At 40.5% G+C, this 16,128-nt stretch overlaps 1 protein-coding gene across 6 annotated transcripts in view; it reads left to right on the forward strand.

Moving 5' to 3' along the window:
- Positions 1–16,128, forward strand: part of LOC122543209 (signal transducer and activator of transcription 5B-like) — a 128,131-nt gene that overhangs the window by 96,851 nt on the left and 15,152 nt on the right. For 5 of the 6 annotated variants that reach the window (XM_043681675.1, XM_043681677.1, XM_043681679.1 and 2 more), the window contains exons 12-20: positions 1,197–1,289; positions 1,762–1,968; positions 2,649–2,743; positions 3,874–4,010; positions 5,802–5,948; positions 10,431–10,488; positions 13,445–13,576; positions 14,664–14,756; positions 15,945–16,022. In XM_043681675.1, the coding sequence (XP_043537610.1) occupies positions 1,197–1,289; positions 1,762–1,968; positions 2,649–2,743; positions 3,874–4,010; positions 5,802–5,948; positions 10,431–10,488; positions 13,445–13,576; positions 14,664–14,756; positions 15,945–16,022 (1,040 nt within the window). The remainder of the gene's footprint in view (positions 1–1,196; positions 1,290–1,761; positions 1,969–2,648; positions 2,744–3,873; positions 4,011–5,801; positions 5,949–10,430; positions 10,489–13,444; positions 13,577–14,663; positions 14,757–15,944; positions 16,023–16,128) is intronic. The other variant, XM_043681680.1, reaches the window with a different exon arrangement.

Below are 16,128 nucleotides of genomic sequence, written 5' to 3' on the forward strand. Positions count from 1 at the left end.
ATAGAATTTGTTTGCAGATTGGTTCCAAATTTGCACCAACATATTGACACCATGATCCCACATTTAAAATGTGATTTCCTGCAACTTCGTTACCGAACACAGCTTGGTCAGTACAGAGACACCACCAAAGGTTGGATTTTGTCAGAGAAGTGTCAGCCCCAACTAGAAACTGCAAACCTAGGGTCAGTCCCTCCTTAGTTGTTTCAGGGAGCCCCAGCTCCATCAAGGCTCTTGTTTGGCTCCAGTTCCAAAAGCTGTCGGCCACTCGGAAGTTGAGCAGTTCCTGAGTCCCAGCAGAATGATTGGCCATGGTTGGGACTGCACCCAGCAGAGAGACTCATTGGTGGATGCCAGCCCAACTGCGGGGTAAATGGAGTCAGATAGGCATCAGTGAGTAAAGGAGCTGTTTTGCAATGGGGAGTAGAGAGAGGAGAGAAATTTGCTGTGAATACTTTACTAGGAAACACTGCATCCCATCTTCCTTGGAAGAAGGTTGCCAGGGTACTCCAGGCAGACTTCCTGAATAGCAGAAGAATCTCTTTTACTTAAAATGTGCAATTGTATATTTCAAAAAAACTTACGAATAAAGTATATTATCCACAAGTAAATACAAGTACAAAACAGGTCTATGCAGAGTTTGCAGTGGGATTTTGACATTCCTTATTTAGAGCTTTGATCCATTGCAGCGAAAAAGCATTTCTTAATCATGAAAGGAAACTATTTGTATTCCTATTAAGCTGTCGAGGGTACCTCAAAACTTAGCAGACCCTTATTAAATTTTGGCAGAAAACCCTTTTGGCTGTGATTTTTCCCAACTGTTTATATACGATTCTGCTATCGAAATAAGGGAGCAGGTTTTAGCAAGGTAAACATAGGGGAAGGTAGCACACAATCTCCACTTGCCACAGTAAGGTAAGTAAGGAGAAGGTTAGCAACCCAGTCCTACCTGGCTCTCTTACTACCTTGCTTTAGATCCTGTTGGCATTGGTGCCTTGTCTTATTTTTACTGGCCCTTGTTTCAAACCAGCTGGAGTTTGGGCAAAAGGAAGTCCAGAGAATTCTAAATGAGGTTTGGGAGTTAAAATTCTATCATGATTGGATCAAGGATCTAGAGTTCATATCAAGGTATGGGAGTGAGTTGTGACTTTTCCTGTGACCAAATAAAGTTCAGTAAACTGTTTCCTGTTATGTTGCAGGCTATATCACTGCCGATTGTCGTAATTGTTCATGGCAGTCAAGACAACAATGCTACTGCTACAATCTTGTGGGACAATGCATTCTCTGAGATTGTAAGTATGTTTAACTTGAAATATTTTACTTTCAATTTAGAGGTGCAGAGCACGATGAGTAATTGAAGTTTGGCTTTGACATATTCCGCTTATATCTCTTTAAGACTTCTTTTTAAAAAGTAGCTATGAAGTGCAATTCATGGTGTTGTCACTGAGTCGTGGTGTTAGGTTTAACATGCAAGCCTGGTCAATTCCTAAAGCTGCTTTTGCTAACTCCTGTCTTTCACCCTATTGCAAACCTTTTGTTCTTGTCTAGCGACCCTTTGATCAAAACCTATTATATTTCCAGCTTAACCTGGTTTTGATGTAAAGTCACAGCTTGAAAAGTTAATTTGGTTTCTATTCATGTGTGCTGCCGTAACCTTCTGGGTATTTCCAGCATTTTCTGTTTGTTTTTTCCTTCTTTCGGAATTCCATCATTGACAGTAGTCTGCCTTTTGATCTAGAATCCAGTGTTGTTTTTGTTTTGCAGGAAAGATTGCCATTCCACGTACCAGATCGAGTGTCATGGTCTCAAATGTGCGAAACCCTCAATATGAAGTTTATGGCAGAAGTACAGTCAACACAGGGCCTGTGCAAAGAGCATTTTGTCTTCCTGGCACAGAAAATCTTTGATGAGCAGAGCTACAGCATGGAGGACTTTACCAATCGTATGGTCTCTTGGTCTCAGTTTAACAAGGTAACAACAACTTGTCTAAAAGTCTGAGTTGTCATGCAGCAATCCTGTTTTGATGTAGCCTGATGTGTTTGGAGTAGTATGATATGAATTGTTACACTAAATTATTATATTTTACTCTGCCACATACCCCGAATTAGTTTATGGGGAAATTTTAACCATGGGAGGAAGATGAGATAAAATGACAGGATGTGGGTTTGCTTTGCAATCCCACCGCTTTTAATTATCTGTCTTCAGCCTTGAAGGCTACCTGAGCCAGAGGAGTGCTTGTATTTAAGTGGCAGGGTCACATCTCAGTAACAACTTCGGCATGATTTTGGCATTTTGACTGCATGCCCCAACTACAGGCCACTCTGTTTCTAGCCCAGCAGCAAGGATCCAGGCTGAGGTTTTTGGCTTTCTTCTGTACCAGGAGAATCTCTCACTTTGCCCCCATCTGCTGAATTTCCTCCCTGCAATTAAACTCATCCTTTCGATACTCCATGCCCCAGAGGCACTTCATACCCTTCAGGGCAAATAGGTGATCTGCTTCCAAGCAGCAGCATTGTGAAACTTAGAAGTATATGACAAGTAACCTGGAATGGATTTTGATTAATTATATGAAAATATCCAGACCTGTAGTTATAATCCTCATGTGTCTAGTGATTTTTCAATGACTATGACTCTGTTCTTGATTCCTGCAGGAAAACCTCCCTGGGAGAACCTTTACATTTTGGCAATGGTTTGATGGTGTGATGGAGCTCACAAAGAAACATCTGAAGGATTACTGGAATAATGGGTAGGAATTTTTAATTGGTATTAGTTGATTGAGCAGCATGTCTGTGTGGACTGGCAGATGTTAATTTTGGTGTTTGCCTCAAACACCTTTGTTGAAATATAGGTAGTCCTCACTTAAAGCTGTGGTTGTGTTCCTGAGAATCCTGTTTTTAAGTGAAATTAGTTTAAAGTGGATCATGGGTTCCCCTGGATTTGATGTTAAACTAGTGCTGGGTTTCAGTTGACACTTGCTTGGGAACTAAGTATAGATGTTGAAATACTCGATCGTATGTGGGCAACACTGCATTACTGGCTGAAATAACTTGGAAAAAATAAAAACGTTGCCAAATATCACAAAAATGTTGTATTCATTTACATAACTCTCTCTCTGTTATCACTCCTGAAACTCAGCTCTGTCTGTCTCACTCGCTCTGTCTTTGGTTTGTGTTGAAAGTTCCTTTACAACATGGTGCTGAGTAGGTCCTAGCATCAAATGACTCAGACGTACATTGACATACAATGTACTTGAAGTGATGGTAATGAGCAATGACGACATAATCAAAAGAAATAATCCTTCAAAATAAAACATTATTCTAATTCTGTGACAGTAAGTGAGGGCAACATTAAATAAGAACTTCCAAACATACAAATGTCATCTTTAGATTTAACAAGTAGATTGGAGCATAATTCTGTACTGGTTTTCAAAACCAAATCCCTCGAAAGAGGTGAAGACATGCATTTGAATCTCACTCTGTATCTCTACTGATCAAATATGATCAGTTGGGCCAGATTGCAGTATAATCAGTCAGTCATTTTCTTGTTGAAGTATATAATTGCATTTTCACAATGAGTTGGACATCTTGTAATTTGCAGAGAGATGGTGACATTGTAGCTGTCTCATAAAGGTTCAGACTATTTTGGATGTTAAGAATGCTAAATGTGCCTGTTTTCAGCTGCTGATATTCAAAATATTGAAGTATTAACAGTTAGAAAAATTCCACTTCCACATTGTCCTACCCAAATATAATGTTGCAAACTAGTATGGGTACAAGAGACTGAAGGATTGTCTGCCTTGGCTTCTTGCTGCTGTTCTGATCTCTGGGGAGGGATTTCCTGAAGAGTGCATTCACTATACTTGCCTTTTATTTGCAGGTTAATTCTTGGTTTTGTAAGTAAGCAGTATGCCAACAGACTGCTTAATCAACGAGTAAATGGGACCTTTTTGCTGCGCTTTAGTGACTCTGAGATTGGAGGCATTACAATAGCATGGATTGATGACACTGAGAAAGGTATCACTTTCTGCTTACAACACTTAAAGATTTATAAATTTTAAATATAATGTATCTATTGGAAAACCTTTGGATATATTTGCTCAGACATTTTGTTTATTTAACCTATTTTTCTAATCAATCTGTTAGGAGATGTTATTGCACATCTCTGGAGCGGGTGGGATTGAGTCCAGGGGTAAGGACAATACCACTGCGTCACAAGAGGGCCCATTCATTGATAATAATGGCCCCTCTATTTGATATACTGCAAATCAAAGTGCATTGTGGGGACTGTTTATGATTTAGATAATTGGGACATTTTGAAATTTAAATTACAGGTCACAGGAATCCAGGAAGAACATGGACTTCCATAACCAAAAAAAAGTACAGAATGTTTAAGAGATGTTATTAAGCTGGAGGCAGAACTGAAACAAGCCCGCTAGTCCCTGCATCCTCAACTGACACCATGTCTCTGCATCAATTTCAAACTTGCCATATTTGAATTCTCCATGGCCTCATTCCCACCATTACTACTTCAAGCTCCTCTAGACCTGTCTCTCTGTTGTTCCAACTTTTCCGTCTGTATCCTTTTCTCTCCATTCTACTATTGGTGGTCGAACTTAAATGCATATGATCCTGCTGTTCATTCTTGCTACATCTCTCCACCTTCAGAAATAATCTTAAAAGCTACATTTCCAAAAAAGCCTTCAGTCATTTTCCCTAACTGTGAAGCACTTTGGAAGTGAATATTCCCAGTTAGCGGTTCCGTTCCTAAAAATAAGTGAATGAACGGTTTCCGTGGGAGTCGGCATGAAAGCTGGAGTTGGATTCTGTAGGTGTGTAAGTTGAAATACTTGGCTGAATGAAATTAAGATAAAATATACAAGAAAAATGTAACTTTGTACCTAGAGTACATCCTGTTTGCACTTACACAGCACTGTGCTCAAATGTTATTGCTCACGTTTCTGTCACCTCTGTGCTTGCTGAACTGTGAACCCTTTCTTCTCTACTACCAGCGTATTTTCTCTTTCCGATATCAATGGTTATCAATCGCTGCTCCTTCAGCCAACCTGCAGGGATTTGCTGGAATTCTCTCCCTCAGCACATCCATTCCTTTAATTGTTGAGTATGAATTCTGACGCTGTGAAAGCGCTGGGCCTTTTATAATTCATGATCTTTTTTTAAACCTGACAAAACTGATCCTGACTCTTGCAGCTGATCTTCACTCATGTTGAAACTCTGGCATTAGATCAGGGAAGTCACTTGAAGTCTCGTGCAGCTGGATCCTTGCTATGTACAAAGATGTTGAGCCACATTGGCTCGAGGGTTGACGAAGCCACTCTGTGATCATGGTGGTAGAACTGCTTGCTGACAGGAGAGCCGCTTTGTGCTTGGTGCACTCACAGTGACCGAAACTTTGTGATTGATGCGGGTTGGCAGATCATGAAGGAAACATTAAAATGCACCTTGTTATGTTTGAAATTGCAGGTCTCATTAATTAGTGTTAAAAGAGAATAATGTTAAGTGGGGCAATGTCATATGAGGTCTACCTGTATTTTGTGTTGAAAATACAGCTTTGTGTTGTCATTGGAAACATTTAAGTGACTCAAGACTAACCAGGTTGCCTTCAGATGAGGTTCCTCCATATACAGTGCTCGGAAGTGAAGACCCATGCAAAAAATATTTTTGAACTAATTATTAACTTTTTGTTTGAGCATGCATTCAAGTGTTGAACTGTACAGACAACAACTTGAAGATGTTTCCCATCCAATGTTATGCATTGTTTTGGCCTGATTGTGTTCTTTGTTATAGGTGGCAGACAGGTGTTCAATGTCCAGCCTTTCACAACAAAGGATTTAACTATTCGATCGCTGGGAGATCGTGTCCGAGATATTGAACGTTTGCTTCATCTGTATCCCAGCAGACCCAAAGATGAAGCCTTCAAAAAGTACTACACAAGTAGGTACAAAGAGTCTTGTGTTAAGCTGTGTACAATTGGGTTACAAATCGCTAATTAGTTTACAGTGTGGTTATACTGCAGGGGGATGAGGGCTGCTTTGATATTATTGATGGGAGAACAATGCACAGCTTGCAGCAAACTCAGCACCTCCTGCTCTACATTGTTCAAAGTGCTGCTTAACAAAGATCTGATGGTTACATTTTTGCTATTAAATTTTAAAGGGCAATTTTTGTTTGATGCATTATTTGGGTGACAACAGGAATTGCAATTGCAGAACGTAATGCTGGCAGTTGGTACGAAGGATTTTTAACGTTGTTCTGGATATAACTTACATCCAGAGCCTCAACCTGAGCTACAAATCTTTTAATGTTGTACACGAGTTTAAATTGTGAAATATGCAGTTCAAATTGAAAAGTTCCCAGCCTTAAGCAAGATTTTAACACGGTGTGGATATTTTCTAATCAACCTGTTGGGCGATGTTCTTGCCCACCTCTGGAGCATGTGGAACTTGAACTGGGTCTCCTGCCTCAGAGTTAGAGACATTACCACTGCACCACAAGAACCTCATTTTGACAAGGTGTATACTGATGGGAAGTTGGAATTAGTTAAAGGAGCTGAAGCCAGTTCCCCTCTAACTGGGCCAGGTAGACTGTTAATGTTAGGAGTGTATGAAACTCGCCAACTTCATACTCAAGTGTGACTAGAAATACTGTGCTGGGGGGTTGGGGCAAGAAGGAGGAAAGATATTCTTTTGCTTTTACTTTTTCTAACAATATCGACCTTCAGGAATTGGCTCTTATAGTACTATAGGCAAAGTTAGTTGGTTATCTGGTAGGCGACTAAGATTTCTTTTCTCTTCCTAGGTTCAAAATTGTATAGGAACTAGGGTGATAAAATAAAATAGAAAAACTAAACACAACACATAATGGAATACGATAACGAAGTAGCTAGTTCAAACACAGAACAATAGGATTGCTGATGCTTCACAGCCACAACGTGCAGAAGCTCCTGGATATCCGTTTGATCCAGGACAAACATGTCCACCGGAAATGTTTGAAGTTTGAGCAGTTTCGGCTCAAGTTGAGTTGGAGGCTGAATATAAACCGGGAAGGGGCAGTTACCTAGATCCTTTGTAACAGGAGGCAGTTGCAATTCTTAACATGGGGTTTTCTGATTTTGGTCAGTGTCCAAAGAGCAGGAGAGTGTGACTGAGTGTGAGACAAGTAAGGGGATCCAGAGGGTGTGAATGCAGGAGCTGTGTCTTTGCAAGTGTCGAACCCATCCAAGGTTCTTTCTGCCTGTTTGAATGAGAGTGGGGACTGCACAGTAGATCAACTAACTGACAATGGAAAGTGGTATAGAAGCATTTAAGGGATGAATGTAGGGACAATATAGTCAGTGATTGATGTCACTCTCAGCAGCAAATAGCATGAGTCCAAATGGTTGTATTGCTGCCCAGTGGAAGGCTTCAGGATATCTACTTCGGGCTGGAGAGGAACTTGGAGTGGAAGGGGAAGATTTAGTCATTGTGCTCCATGTAGGTATCAGTGATGTTGGCAGGACAAAGAATGATGTTCTGCATACTCCGTATGAGAGGCTAAGAACCAAATTAAGAATCTCGAGGTCTTAATCTTTGATTTTTTTTTCTCCCTGCATTATCAGCTGAGCCATGCTCAAATTAGCATCTGGCAAATCATTATAATCACTGAAACCTGAAACAAGGAGTACCACTCGGCAATTCAGCCCTTTTTATGCCTGCTCCACTGTCATTTTGATCATTGTTGATCCTCTATCTCAATGCCATATTCCCACTTTCTCTCCATTCCCCTTGATGCCTTTTAATATCTTAAAAAGTGATCAATCTCTTTCTTGAATCTACTCAGTGACCGAATCACAGCCTTGTGTAGTAGCAAATTGTGCAGGTTGGCCACCCTCAGAGTGAAGAAACGTTTCCTCACCTCTGTCCTAAATTGCCTACCTTGTATCCTGAAACTGTGTCCCCTGGTTCTAAGCTCCCCACCCAGGGGGTTACATCCTTGCTGCATCTAGTCTGACAGCCCTATTAGAATTTTATACATTTCAATCAGATGCCCTCTCATCCTTCTAAACTGTAATGAATACAGGTCAAGTTAAACAAATCTCTCTTCATAAGACACTCCTACTATCCCTTGGATCAGCCCAGTGAACCTCCCATTGGCAAGTGTACCCTTTCTTAGGTAGAGAGACCAAAATTGCATTTAACGCTCTGTGTGTGGTGTCACCAATGCCCTGTCCATCTGCAGTAAGACATCCCTACTTCTGAGAGAGATTAATGTGTGGCTAGTGCGGAAGTAGTAGTTCGAACATCAAGGGCTGAAGGGCCTGTACTGTGCTATAATGTTCTATGTTCTATGGTTTACAAGGCATTGGCACCAGTATTTGGGATCTGTATCACTGGGACAGTCTCTATTTGAACTCAGCTGAGCATGCGTTCTTGCGAGTCTTGTGACTAGGGAAGTAGAGATGATTTTAAACTGAGTAGTGGGAGCAAGGGATTGAATTTGGGAAGATGTGGTAAATCAGAGGGTTAGAGATTAGGCAAATGAGAAAGGTCTTAATACAGGAAATGAGAAACAGACCGTGACAGGAGGGATAAAGAGTACAAACTTAAGAGTAAATCAACATTTTAAGGCTAAAGGGAAGCAAAGGGATGTAAGATTATTGGAGTGTGAAAGATTAGCTCATTGAAGCATAGAGGATTCTTAAGAGTCTTGACAGGGTTAATGCTGAGAGGAAGTTTCCTGTCATGGGAGCTTGTAGGACCAGAGCGCACATCCTCAAAGGGGCACCAGTTTAAGACTGAGATGGGGAGGAATTTCTTGAGTTGAGAGTCTTTGGATCTCCTTACCACAGAGAGCTGTGAAGCAGGGTCCTTGTATGTATTTAAGGATGAGATCAATTCCCCAACTGATCAAGAATCTAAGGTTGTGGGGAAAGGGTGGGAAAGTAGACATGAGAACTGTCGGATCAGCCACGATCCTGTTGAATGGAGGAGGGTGGAATGGCCTACCCCTGTTCCTGTTTCTTACAGGTAGGTGGGAAGTTTGAATTTGTGGCTGTACTTCGACCAGTCAATTAAATCTTATGAAATAACAGGATAGATTTGAGAGACCAAATGGCCTACTTCTCCTAGTCTATATATTCTGAGAGTTTCAAAGCTGGACCTGATTGGTGCACTCATTGGCTCCATGTGAATCAGACGTCCTTGCTGATTAGGGAGGATGGAAAGACCGCTAGCTCCTACACTGTGTTGGCTGATGGCTCAGTTATTGGAGGAAGTGGAAAGCGAAGTGTAAATAAATGGCAAAATCTGCAGTGTTCCCTTTAAGGATACTGTTTAAGTCAAACCAAATTGTATGGGAGCAACAGGCAGAACAAGCATAGCACATGTTCTGTGTATTAAGTTCTTGAGGATCAATGATTACAGGGAGAATGGGGATGAGAAACTTATGAGCCAGGATTGAGTGGCGGAGCAGACTGTATGGGCTGAATGGCCTAATTTCTGCTCCTGTGTATTATGGTCTATTGGCTTATTGAAATTGGCTTGGAATGCCAATTTAAATATTGAAGTAAAGTTCCTGCCTATTTGTCAGGCCACTAAATTCATGACCCACTCAAATTAAGTCAGTCATGTAAGGTGCCTCAGATGACCCATGGGTGACATTTGTTTCTTGAAGTATATTTGCTTCCTGCCCCATTTTCTAGCATAAATAAGCAGTAAGTACATGAAAATTGCCTCCTACGTTTCTCAAAATATTGATTCAATCTCCACTTGCAATATGGTGAATTTAAATCAGAAGTCAACCAAGTTCCACTGATTCACAAAGTAGGTTATTCATCATTTTTTTTCAGAAAAGAACTCAATACAAAATGAATGAAAATGTCAGCCATTTCTGGGCCTACATGTATGGTGACAAATAGTTGATTTCTCACCCTGTTCATTTTCAGTATTTATTGCTTCTGACTTACTTTAAATTATCCTTGTGCCTGTACTGGGTCACACTAAACATATGAATTAGGGGCAAGAGTGTGGTTTATAATTGCAATCAATGGCGATAGGACATGGCAGTCAAGACTTTAATCGATGTTGTCAGTTGTTTGGGGAATTATTTTTTGTAAGGATAAAAACATTGAGGAATTTGGTGCAAAGGCAGATAAATGGAGTTGAAATACAGATCAACCTTGTTCAAAATTGAATTACAGAGGGTGCAGAGGGCTGAGTGGGTTACTTGGGCTCCTATGTTTCAACATTAATTTGTGTGATTTTTAAATTGCACTCAGAAATTCAGTCAAATGTATGAATATCATCCCTGTGTGATTTGATAATGTCTGGTTTACCATTTCAGTGATCAATAGTTTAAAAATCTTTGAAAGACTCTTGGTTTTTGTTGCTGAACATGTTCAGATTAAACCATCAAAGAATCTTGTTTTATTTTCCACAGAGGAAGTGAAGGGAAAAGATGGGTATCTCCATGCTGGAGTAAAAACTACAGTGAATGGGTAAGCAAACACAACCATGTGAGGCCTAATTTGTTGACCTTTGCTAATTTTAGTGAGTGAAGTGTACCTGCCCAGAAAATACTTGTAGACTATAAGTCCAATTGTCTAAATGTGCACTCATGACAGGAAACCTCAAGTATGCTGCAGAATTATAGGTACACTTCCCATTTCCATCTCTCAAAGTTAACTAACGTTCAGGAAATATCTACCTTCTCTGCCTCTTGCTGATATTGTCAGCCATCTCCTGAATCCTATGACTTCTGAAGGTATCAATCACTGACCCAGGGCATTTCTGACCACTTCCTACTATCACTCATTACCTACATCCATGTACTTCCTGTTTGCCCCCTGGAATAAATTCTTCTCCCTAAACCACTACTAACAGCCTAATCTTTTTGCCTTCCTTTTGTACTGTGATCCTGTTGCAGCTGTCCATTTGCTAAACCACACTGTCACCTTTATCCTTTGACATTACCTCTTATTTTTAAATAAAAATCTTCATAGCTGCCATTCTTGTGGTTCACTCTGATAGGAACAGTAGACCATTTAGCCCGACAAGCCTGTTCTATCATACTAACTGATATCGTAAATCTATTCTTCTACTTGAATACTATACCCTTCCCTTTCCAAACTGTTGTCGCCACCCCAGTCAAAAATCCCAATTCTCAACCATTTCTGTCCTTACAAACTAATGTCATGTTACCAATGTCCCTTTTACCTCTAAAGTCTTTGCATGTGTTGTCAGCTCCCCAAATGCACATTTAAATCTTTGATTTCCAGCTCTTACCATATCATCAAAAAGCCTTTTAAGCAAAATTACCAACTACATTCTGTGTAATTGCATCTGTGTTCCTTCCCTCCCATGAACACTCTGCAGCTTTTGACACATTGACAGTGAATGGCAGGATTCAATGCTGCTTCTCCATAGGCGCTGGCTTTGTTTGATTGCCAGGCTTATTCATCCAAATGGCAGAGAATGATTTTACTTTTCCACTCCCAACGCCTTTAGACCTTTAGCTGCTACTGTTATCTTGCCTCCCAGGCGAAGACCATTGTGTCTGTTCCGCTACTCAATTAAATCACAGTTGATAAGGACCTCCATTCCGTGTGCTCTACCTCTTCACCCCCCCCCCCCCCCAACTCCTATCTCTATCTCACTCTTCCTCCCACCAGTCTTTGCAGTCTTTTTTAATAAGACAGTTCCAAATTTCCATTATCCTTTGTGTGAAAAGATGCTTCCTGACATCAATCCTGAGTATCCTAAGCGTTAATTTTAAAATATGCTCCCTTGCTGTGGGCCACCAAAGGTAATTATTTCTCCCAATCTGCTTTATTGAATCTTTTAACTACTGTAACATTTTGACTGCCTGACCCCCTCTGCTTTCTATGTAAGAAATGTTTCAAGTCTGTAATTTAACTCTGAGAGTTAAGTGACTGTTATAAATAACTATTAATAGCATCAGCTGAACTTTTCATTGAAATTACGACCCATAATCATTCCAAAGCTGTTAACTTATTCTTCAGTTGCAAGCCTGCAACAAGTGTAGTCAACAGCATGACTTGATTCATAAGGACATAAGAACCAGTAGTAGGCCATCTGGCCCATCGAACCTGCTCTGCCATTCAATAAGGTCATGGCTGATTTTTTTGTGGACTCCGCTCCATTTGCCTGCCTTCTCACCGTATCCCTTAATTCCTTTACTGTTCAAAGAATTATCTACCTTAGCTTTAAAAACATTCAATGAGGAAGGCTCAGCTGCTTCACTGAGCAGGGAATTCCACAGATTCACAACCCTCTGGGTGAAGAAGTTCCTCCTCGATTCAGTCGGAAATCTGCTCCCCCTAATTTTGAGGCTATGCCTTCAGTTTCACCCGCCAGTGGGAACATCCTCTCTACTTGTATCTTATCTATTCCGTTCATAACTTTATATGTTACTATAAGATCCCCACCTCATTCTTGTAAATGCCAATGAATATAATCCCAATCTACTTGGTCTCTCCTCATAAGCCAATCCCCTCAACTCTGGAATCTACCTAATGAACCTCCTCTGAACCCCCTTCACTGCCAGTACATCCTTTCTCAAGTAAGGAGACCAAAACTGCACACAGTACTCCAGGTGTGGTCTCACCAGCTATACAGCTGTAACATAACCTCCCTGCTTTTAAACTCAATCCCGTTAGCAATGAAAGACAAAATTCCATTTGCCTTCTTAATTACCTGTTGCACCTGCAAACCAACCTTCTGTGATTCATGCACAAGGACACCCAGGTCCTTCTGCACAGCAGCATGCTGCAATTTCTTACCATTCAAATAAATCCTTTTTACTGTTATTCCTACCAAAATGGATGACTTCACATTTATCAACATTGTACTCCATCTGCCAGACCTTTGCCCACTCACTTAAACTATCGATGTCCCACTGCAAAGTTTCAAAGTCCACTGCACACTTTGCTCTACCACTCATCTTAGTGTCTTCGGCAAACTTTGACACGCCACATGTGGTCCCAACACCAAATCATCTATGTAAATTGTGAATAATTGCAGTCCGAACACTGAGCCCTGAGGGACACCATTAGTCACTGATCACCAACCAGAAAAACAGTCATTTATCCCTATTCTATGCTTCCAGTTAGTTAAGCAATCCTCTATCCATGCTAATACATTGTCTGTAACGCCTTGCATCTTTATCTTGTGCAGCAGCCTTTTGTGTGGCACCTTGTCAAGTGCCTTTTGGAAATCTAGGTACCGCAACTATTGGGTCCCCGTTGTCTACTGTGCTCGTAATGTCTTCATAGAATTCCAGTGCATTAGTTGAGCATGACCTGCTTTTCATATTCATCTCACCCCTTGAGTCTCTCAATAACCTACTTACCATTTTCCTATGCATAAGTCTTTCCTGTGCCATCAGAGAGAGAGAGACGGCTAAATGCTCATCGTTTTTACGTGTTATTTCAGCGAACAAGCACAAGTGGTGGCACAACCCATGGTACCCTCACCAGTGTCACAGTCTTGTGTGGCGTGTACAATGCCTGAAATGCCAGGATGGTCACAGGTTCCATGCAATCCGGGTAACATCAGCTACGATAAGTAAGTATAGAAGTTGTTTATAAGAACTGGTGTTAACAAATTTAGTTGAATTTCCATTGTCGCCACACATGTTTTTTCGTAATTAGCAATTCTTTCCCCCTTTTCCACTAATTCTCTTCTCTTTCTTCTACTAGTTCTCTTTCTTTCACTCTAAGTAATTCTCTCCCATCGCTTGCACCGGTTTCTGTTTTCATTCCATAATTTTTAGGAGTTATCTGAGGAGATACTTTTCCTGTTCCTGAGAGACAGCAGTCTTGCCTGCTGAAGGTTAACAGTCAGTTGGCCAGTAAATACTGCAGGGCAACTGTTCTTTCCCCTGTTTCCACCGTTCCCTAGTCAGTGAGGGGAAGGGAGGTGGGTTGTCTTTGGTGCCCTATTAAATCTAGCCCATCTACGAATTTGTCAATGTTGTTGTAAGTGTTTCAGATTCTGGATAAAATATGAACAAATTGTAGAAAGTCGATCACTTTTAGTAGAAGTGCAATTTGCGGTATAATGTTACACTCCAAAAAATAACTATTTAAACAGAATTCAGAGAGCACTTAATTTCAGTTAGCTCCATTCCAGAAAACACACTTTCCACTAGTTCCTAGCTCCCCACATTTTAAATAACTAATTCTCACCCAGTCGGGGTCAGTTAGCTCAGTTTTAGCTCAGTTAGTTCAATGGCTGGTTTGAGATGCAGGGAACCACCTAGAGCGTAGGTTCAATTCCTATACTGCCTGAGGTTCCTAAGAAGGTCCTATCTTTTGAACCTCTCCGATCACCTCCCTTCTAATGAGAGCAGCCCTATAGTCTGATGGACTATGGCGACTTTATCTTTTACTTTCCTCGCCCAGTTAATCTTCATGAGTATATCCAGCACATGTTCTTGCAATCCATTAGGACTCAGGTATTCTTTCAGATCATATCAGATGATATTGTATAAAAGTTTAGGGTCTCCCATTACAATATGTAGTTAGTGTGGTTGCTCAGCAGAGGACTATTGTGATTTGACAGCAGCCTTTGCTTTTAAACTATCTACCTTATTAAGGCTTAATTAAATCAATACTGGATTAAATACAATTATTCTGTCATCTTTTAACAGGGGTGATGTTGCAGTTAACGCTTCCATTTCATTACCTCCCAGTATGATTTTACCAACAAGCCAGAATGAAGACTTTACGAACGCAATTCAGGGGTCAGTCCTGTTTCTAAAGACTTTACTTTGGTTTGAGAAAGTGTTAGAGTTAGGTTTTTCACACTGTCAAGAATCTGAATTTTGTTTATGAACCTTTTGTAACTGCTCTGATATTAATGGAATGCTGAATTTTCCTCTGAAATCCTACCTCAAATGAGCAATGAGGCTATGCCTCTCCAACTTGAGCTCCATTTACTTCTGTGCAACTCACTTGAATTTAATAACCCTGATCTCTTTGGGTGCTCCAGTATTGCTGTTTAGTTTTTGTTGATCAATTAACAAGCGAGTCTCCTGACTTGTATGGATCAATATACAAAGTATTATTAATAGTCACTTGGAAGTACAGAATTTAAGTACTGCTGTAAAGAAAAAAAGTGACGTTGCTGAAGCTTTTTGTCTTGTTGTCAGGACAGAATTGCAAGAATACCAAATTTCAATGGGAACAGCAATTACCATGCCTTTGAATCTAGCCACGCTTGCAAACTTAAATTTGGTATCCAATATTTGATGTGAATCTGCAATTGGACAGCACTTACTAAACAATCTCAATAGTACTAACAGCCAAATTGAAATCATTTAATTGAGCTTGCAATGCGGCTCACTTCTACATGCTACATATTTATATGCAGGGTTCTGTCCTTCGAAAATAGAACATGTTCTAGTGTGGAGCCTTTACAACTAGCCAAAAGCTTTGGGAGACTGCCATCCCCAATGACGACCCTGCCTTAACTAATTGGAGTCAATTTGCCAACTAATCAGTACCTCTTCTCACAGAGTGTAAACTGTTTCCTCTTGCATCTGTCCTGACAAGTCCAAGACAAAATGCTTGGACAGCATGTCTCTCTCAAGTGTTATTACTTCCTGAGCAAAAAGAAGTTAGTGCTGTTCTTTCACTGCTTTAAGGTACTTGTGCAGCTCCTAGATGTTTTCACAAGATCCCTTGTTAAAATAACTAACTTCTGTTGAAGCCTCCTCCGAATTGAACACCCAAGATCATGAATTCTGTGTGGGTAATCACAGCATTAGCCTATAGTTGATATACAGTGTCATAGTATTTTAAAGATTCAGTAACAAGTTAGACACTTTTTAAAGCTTTGCTTGCACACTCCAGGTTCTTGGAGTTCACAGCCATGTAGCAAGGCAAACATATTACATGACCTGACTAATACTTTGTCTTTCTTTGAAAAGCAACCATCTCGTTACTTCATTTGGAAGTGAGAATGACATGGACGTGAACTTTGATGACGATCAACAGTTTGTAAGAGGGTGAGCCAAATCAACATATTTAGATCCCTTTTGTTGCAGGTAAAATTTCCTCCGTCCACCACCTTTCAACTTGAACTCCCTCCACCAGCAGCTCATGTTAGCCGCA

This window comes from Chiloscyllium plagiosum, chromosome 42 (genome assembly GCF_004010195.1).
Source record: "Chiloscyllium plagiosum isolate BGI_BamShark_2017 chromosome 42, ASM401019v2, whole genome shotgun sequence".
Lineage (NCBI taxonomy): Eukaryota > Metazoa > Chordata > Chondrichthyes > Orectolobiformes > Hemiscylliidae > Chiloscyllium > Chiloscyllium plagiosum.